General features: G+C 34.6%; 1 protein-coding gene across 2 annotated transcripts in view; it reads right to left on the reverse strand.

Moving 5' to 3' along the window:
* Nucleotides 1–7,812, reverse strand: part of SNX2 (sorting nexin 2) — a 50,581-nt gene that overhangs the window by 11,523 nt on the left and 31,246 nt on the right. For both annotated transcript variants that reach the window (XM_017531849.1, XM_017531850.2), the window contains exons 8-10: nucleotides 2,123–2,198; nucleotides 1,055–1,168; nucleotides 708–801 (exon numbers count right to left, since the gene is read on the reverse strand). In XM_017531849.1, coding sequence (XP_017387338.1) covers nucleotides 708–801; nucleotides 1,055–1,168; nucleotides 2,123–2,198 — 284 coding nt within the window. The remainder of the gene's footprint in view (nucleotides 1–707; nucleotides 802–1,054; nucleotides 1,169–2,122; nucleotides 2,199–7,812) is intronic.

The following is a 7,812-nucleotide window of genomic DNA, read 5'->3' on the forward strand; positions in this document are numbered from 1 at the left end:
AAATGGCAAAAGCTGTTATAAACTACTTTCAATAAGTGTGTTAGTAAGTTTCTATAATTATCTTAATAAAATGTATCACTAGTAATGTTATATAGTATTTACTTATTAAATATTATGGACAATTGATACTTGAATCGCTGGATTCTTTAAAAATAAACCAAAAAACTATAATTTCACTATGGATTAAAATATTACAACTCAAATTTTCTATAAATTTTTAGAAAAACCAAATATTGTGGTTCAAAAATAAAGAAAATACTTCAAAGGATTTTACAGAAAGTAAAGGCACAAAACAAATACTTTCCAAAAAATTTTCAAAAAGCAATTTTCAAATCTCAAGTATTTTTATTACAATAAATTGCTAATTGATAAGATACCTTCATCCATTTAACTGTAACTTTACTTAACAAAGAGTTAATCAAGTGACCAAGTTTTAATCCAAAATTCAAATATAGTTTTCTTTGTTCTTGTTAGCTCACATCTGTACCAGTTAACAAATAGTTTTACAGGCTCATTATTTTTCTACTGCTAGATATTAGATCAAAATAGAACAAAAACTTTAAATAATAAAGTTGAAATAGAAAACATTCTCTTAAATGACTGTTTTCTCTCTTCTGCAATAACTTCAGAATATTTACATAAAATTTAAATAAAATATTTTAATTAGTTTTATGGTGCTAACTACATAAGTAACAAGGCAAACAAACCTTTTCTATGACAGACCAAGGCTTCAACACTGGCATGAAGTTTCCTAAGTTGCTGATCCAGATTCTCAAATTGCTGCTGCTTTTCTTCAAACCACTAAGAAAAAAATGAAAAATGGAGCTAATTTAGAAAGAACAAACCATTGTAAATTAGGTTACCAATAGCAAGCTACATTCCTTGTTTTAAAGCAACAAATTAACCATGTATAACCATGGTGGCCAACTGATGTGGCTGAGAACTGAACTCAATAAGCAAATTAATATCCTATTTTCCACTTGTACAGCTTTAAAATGCAATTGTTGGGCTCATTAATTCATCTCATTATTCAAGTCGAAAAATCAGCTCTTACTGCATCCGATTCATTCATCTTGATTGTCATTTTGTTGACAGCGTCGGCAGCCTTGTTCACCATCCTCAATATTCCTGCTCCACTCAGAGCCTGTGTATTAACTGCTCTAGGCAGCTGGAATTGAATGACAAATAAGGGCAAACAAACCGGTTAAAAGCCTGGAGGTTTAACTGGGCACAAAAGTGATCCCCCTTTCTCTCCCCACCACACACAAAAAATTTAAAAAAAGGAGGTTGTATTTTCTTCACTCTCCTACATTTCAATAGTGAGATCTAATTTCTCAAATATAGTACTTGTACATTCTCAAAGGAAAACTTAAAAAATAGACTTTCCATTTGCTTTTCTTCTGCACGTTTACATTTAGATGGAACAAACACCGTTTGTCAAAATATATTAAGAAATTGCCAGGTACCCTAACACTGGCCACCTGTTTGCTAACATAAATAAACTGTTTATAAGGAAAGAAGAAAGTCTTGAGAAAAATCTCCTTATGCTCAGTTAGCATTGTGTGATTTTGAGTTTTTAAAACATTCTGCAACTCAGTAAATTTAAAAAAAAAAAAAAAAAAAAAAAACTCAAACTACAACTCAAATTGTTCTTAGAAGCCCAAAATATACCAAACATTTCAAGTATAAAGAGCATCATGGTTATGATTTAGGCTCTTTCAAGTCACAAATTTGCATTTCAAAACCTTAAAAAGGATATCAGAATGTAGACAAGCAAATACACATTCAACATTCTTTCTCTAAAATGAAGTCTGAATAAACTTATTTCAACATGATGCCTGAGGAACAACTTAGGGCATTCAGAGTACTTGTAAACCATCCTCTTAAATCTTGTTTTAAGTGTTCAAGAAAGGGACTAACCATCCTATAAATATCAAAGCAAAGATTTTTTGCTACTAATTTAGCAAGATAATTAAAGGACTAAACAAAAAACAAACAAAAAAAACCACTGCTTTATTCCACCTATTGCTCCAATTATTTATTGTATATGTAATCATGTAAAGTATTACAATGACAAATAAAGAGAACATTTATATATAAAAATTTAATATAGAAATAATACCTCTGAACTTTCCAAGAACTGCCTTAAATCAGGATCCTGTAGTAAAGTTGGATGTTTTACTGTTCTTTGAAGATACCTAGATTTAAGAGTAAAATTGCTCCTTTACCAGTAGCATCTTGAATTAGATTTTAACGAAGTGATAAAAAATAGAAATACTAGGAAAAAAGATGTCCTCAGCACCTCCTATTAGTCTATTCTCACTGTAATTACCTAGAATCTTATAGCAACTTAATAATTATAAAGGTTTTTGTTCATCTTTTGAAAATTGATATATCATGCAGTTTCCATAATTATGTAAAAAGAGAAATGGCAGGAGGTGGGAGTGGTGAGAGCAAACTTCTCACTGCAAAGTATTAATGTTGTAAAGGAGTATGAGTTTGTTGAATAATTTTATCTTTCTGTGGAGTCATTATGTTCTCAACTATAACTTTAGAGTTCTAAGAAACATACTAATATCACTATATATATTACACTCAACCAAGTTTTAAATTGCTATTATCACCAAAATGGGGAAGAGAGTCTACCAATATTTTTTTGCATGTCGGCATATTTAAATGATCACAATTAGTTTTGGTTCTCACTTGACAGGAACTAAATTTTCTTCAATATTTTCCCCATATCCCTTCAAAGGTATTTATTCAATATTTCTAAGGTTTTGTTATTTTTGGTGTCTTATTTAAATATGATACCATATAAAATCAAATAAATGAATACCACATAAAATGAATAAAAATGAAAAAGTTAGAAACACCACTATGAAATCAATTTCCCTTTATTAGAAAAGCTCAAATGTGCCTGTCAACCATAATAAATTACTAATCATGATTTCATAAAAATAAATAAGGTCAACTATTTGATGATTATCAATTAATCATCTAATCCTATTAAAAACAACTGCTATCTTCCCCCAGGTTAATAACTACATGCAGTAATATTTCAGCTATAATATTTTTACCTCACAATAACATTTATTTCTTTAGAATAAATGTAGTCAGTAATTTCTTCTACTTTATTACAAGATTATAAAATATGCCTAAAATTAATGTTCCCAAAAAAGTGATAAACTTCTCTAACAGCAAATTCTACACATTGATCAAAATGACTATTTTATCAGTATTAAAATGTTAACTTCTGTTTTTATAAATTTAAATAAAATATACAGCATATTAAACTTCATTTTATGTCAGTAGTCCACATAAGAAGTCATTATACTAGAACCGGAGCATTTAACAGATATCTGCAATACAATCTATGCTGTGGTTTAAAAAGATATTTGCTGCCTATATTATGAAGCCAAAAAAGGGATATAGCAAGAACACTAATCGTGCAGGTTAGAGAAATACTGGTGTTTTCCCACTTGAATTTGACTTATAATTTTAACACTGAAGTTTTCTCACAATATATGTTTTTTAGTTGTTTAGACTAAGTACTACTTGAAGGCAGTTTAAGTTGCTAATCTCAATGCATACAACAGCTGGATAATAGCAGGCCTTCAGATATTTGTAAAAATCAAACAAACAAAAATCCAAGAAAGACAAAACATCTAGTACCTAACCTCTAAGAAATATTCCAATATTTCAAACCTAAGTGGAAATATCTTGTATCATTTATACTCTAAAACAGCTTTCCAAAGTGAGTTCTGTAGAATACTGGTCTCACTTAATATTCATGAAAAAGACGGATTCCATCATCAAGAAAGTTTGAAATATATATATTCCTGTCTTTAAAATTCATATCAAACAGCATTTTATTAAGTGTTATGAGAACTCCTACAGAAAATAACCCTAGTTTAACTTTGTTAAACCCTATGTTAACAAAACTCAATTGACTGTAGATTTTTTTCATTCTACTACATATTAGCATTCTGAAGAATCAATTTTGAAAATGATATTCCAGAAAAAGGACATAAAACTTTCCTTCTTAAGGGCAACATGAAATAAAGCACAACTGAAATATATATACATATATTTTTTAGTTTACACATGTCTCATATATAAGCTTATATGCCTTTACAAATATAAGGTTATATAATGTTGAAAGAAAAGAAACATAAAATGGATTTTAAAACAGTATTTATAAACATACACCAATTCAGAATTAAGACCAGAGATGGTTGTAATATAAAGGAAAGACACAGAATAAAAAGGGAAAATGAGAGTAAGAAGAAGATAGGAAAAGAGGTATGGAGAGAAACTGAAACACTGAAAAAAGAAATGAAAAACAAAGAAATTGATCAATATCACACCCAGTAAGAGATGGTGAAAGCAACAGAGTTACAAATATTTATCTTGCTTAAAATAAAACACAAGTGCACATAGTGGGAGAATAAAAAGGTAGAAACAGCCTGGGTCTTGGATGACACTGACTTTATTCAACAAATGCTGAGTTCTTACTACCTATTAAGTACTGTATTGAGTACAATACTTGGAATATATCAGCAAGCAAAAGAGACTAAGTTTCCTTCCGTGGTGAAGCTTACATTTAAGTACAAGATAGACAATAATCTATAAACATACATATTATAAAGTAGGTGACAAGGTGGTGGCAAAAGCTATGGGAAAAAAAGACAGAACAATGGGGTAAATGGAACCAAGTATTTAAGATGCGGTTGGTGGCAATATAAATATAACAGGTCAGAAGGAAGCCAATCATTGGAATAGGCTTCACTTGAAAGGTGATATTTGAACACTTGAACTTGAACAAGGAATGAGTTAGCCATGTAGATACCTAGGAGCAAAGCATTCTAGGTAGAGGGAGCAGGTAGTCGAAAAGACTGTAAGGTAGGAAAATGCCGGGGTGTTTGAGAAGCAGCCAAAAGGTTAGTTTGGCCTAAAGCAGAGTGAGTGATCAAGGAAGATATGAGATTGAATGGGTCACACAGTGAGTAGCGGAGGTTATATAGAGTCTTGTAGTCCATTATAAGGACTCTAGCTTTTATTGAGTAAAATGGGGAAATAGGGTTGGGGTGGGGAGGGGTTAATATGATCTGATTTATATTTTAGAATGACTACTGTAAGTTCTATATTAAATTAGAAGAGCCAAGAATGGAAGCAGAGACAAGAATTAGGAGGCTACTGCAGTTAATTAACACCTTTGGACTAAAAGTCAGTAGAATGGTAAGAAAAGGTTGTATTATCAGACATCAGAAAGAAGCAACAGAATTTCCTGATGAATTAGATAATCCTGAATTAGCTAATCGTTGCCTATTCTAAACTCTTTGATGTGAAAGAGTGAATTAGTTAATCTAAATTAACTGTTTAGGCTAGATGGGTTTTTAAATGCTTGAAATGAACACAATCCTAACTGACACACTTAAACTTTGTTTATTTGTTTATTTATTTGAGATGGAGTCTTGCTCTGTTGCCCAGGCCAGAGTGCAGTGGCAAAATCTTGGCTCACTGCAACCTCCATCCCTGAGGTTCAAGCAATTCTTCTGCCTTAGCCTCATAAGTAGCTGGGATTACAGGTCTGTGCCATTACGCCTGGCTAATGTTTTTTGTAGTTTTAGTAGAGTCGAGGTTTCACCATGTTGGTCAGGCTAGTCTTGAACTGCTGACCTCATGATCTACCTGCATCGGCCTCCCAAAGTCCTAGGATTACAGGCATAAGCCACCGTGTCTGAGACGGAGTCTCACTCTGTTGTCAAACTGGAGTGCAGTGGCGCTATCTCAGCTCACTGCAACCTCTGCCTCCCTGGTTTAAGTGATTCTCCTGCCTCAGCCTTCAGAGTAGCTGGGACTACAGGTGCACATCATCATGCCCACCTAATTTTTTGTATTTTTAGTAGAGATAGGGTTTCCCCATGTTGGGCAGGATAGTCTCAATCTCTTGACTTCGTGATCTGCCCTCGGCCTCCCAAAGTGCTGGGATTACAGGGGTGAGCCACCACACCCAGCCTCACACTTACACTTCAAAGAGGAATGCATGTAAGTAATTTACCCAAGGTCACACAGAAAGTGTGTAGTGTTAGTTCAGGTTTCAATTAAAAAGGAATTCTAAATCTTGTACACTTGTTATCATGCTCTTAATTTCTCATTTTATATTTGCAGATGTGTATCCTTACCTATAAATACACTCAATATGATCTAAAGATGTGAAGCACTCTCAAGAAAACCAAGCAAGTGATGTTAGGGATACTCTTAATAGAATTAGTCGTTGCTTACTTTACTGAGTATGGCACAGCGGTATACTTGGGTATTTAAGCACTCCTTTTCTCTTCCTAACCTCTAATACCAGATATTTATCCTTTCATTCAAGATAGCCATCTGGATTATCTAAGTTTGAGCAAACAAATATGCAAATAAACATCATACTATTAAATAAAGTAATACAAAGAAAATACTTCCCTAACCCACAGATCGAGCTAGGTTGGGTATCTCACAGATGTACCCGTTTGATGTTTAAAGTTTAAGAAATATCGGCCCATGGACACCGCCGAAAAAGCATCTTTAAAGTCTCTCTCCTCCCTGAGATCATGTCTAAGTCAGAGTCTTCTAAAGTGCTGGAACAGCTGAGGAAGCTCTTCATTGGAGGGTTGAGCTTTGAAACAACCAATGAGAGCCTGAGGGGCCATTCTGAGCAATGGGGAACGCTCACAGGCTGTGTGGTAATGAGAAATCCAAACACCAAGCGCTCCAGGGCCTTTGGGTTCCTCACGTATGCAACTGTGGAGGAGGTGGATGCAGCCATGAATGCAAGGCCACACAAAGTGGATGGAAGAGTTGTGGAATCAAAGAGAGCTGTCTCAAGAGAAGATTCTCAAAGACCAGGTGCCCACTTAACTGTGAAAAACATATTCATTGGTGGTATTAAAAAAGACACTGAAGAACATCACCTAAGAGATTATTTTGAACAGTATGGAAAAATTGAAGTGATTGAAATCATGACTGACCGAGGCAGTGGCAAGAAAAGGGGCTTTGTCTTTGTAACCTTTGACGACCATGACTCCGTGGATAAGAATGTCATTCAGAAATACCATACTGTGAATGGACACAACTGTGAAGTTAGGAAAGCCCTGTCAAAGCAAGAGATGGCTAGTGCTTCATCCAGCCAAAGAGGTGAAAGTGGTTCTGGAAACTTTGGTGGTGGTCATGGAGGTGGTTTCAGTGGGAATGACAACTTTGATCGTGGAGGAAGCTTCAGTGGTCGTGGTGGCTTTGGTGGTGGCTGTGGTGGTGGTGGATATGGTGGCAGTGGGGATGGCTATAATGGATTTGGTAATGATGGAGGCAATTTTGGAGGTGGCGGAAGCTACAATGATTTTGGCAGTTACAACAATCAGTCTTCAAATTTTGGACCCATGAAGGGAGGAAACTTTGGAAGCAGAAGCTCTGGCCCCTACAGTGGGTGGCGGCCAATACTTTGCCAAACCACGAGACCAAGGTGGCTATGGCGGTTCCAGTAGCAGCAGTAGCTATGGCAGTGGCAGAAGATTTTAATTAGGAAGAAAAGCTTAGCAGGAGGGGAGAGCCAGAGAAGTGACAGGGAAGCTACAGGTTACAACAGATTTGTGAACTCAGCCAAGCACAGTGGTGGCAGGGCCTAGCTGCTACAAAGAAGACATGATCTAGACAAATACTCATGTATATGGGCAAAAAACTCGAGGACTGTATTTGTAACTAATTGTATAACAGGTTATTTTAGTTTCTGTTCTGTGGAAAATGTAAAGCATTCCAACAAAGGGTTTTAAT

The sequence above is a fragment of the Cebus imitator genome, unplaced genomic scaffold (genome assembly GCF_001604975.1).
Source record: "Cebus imitator isolate Cc_AM_T3 unplaced genomic scaffold, Cebus_imitator-1.0 Scaffold74, whole genome shotgun sequence".
Taxonomy (NCBI): Eukaryota; Metazoa; Chordata; class Mammalia; order Primates; family Cebidae; genus Cebus; species Cebus imitator.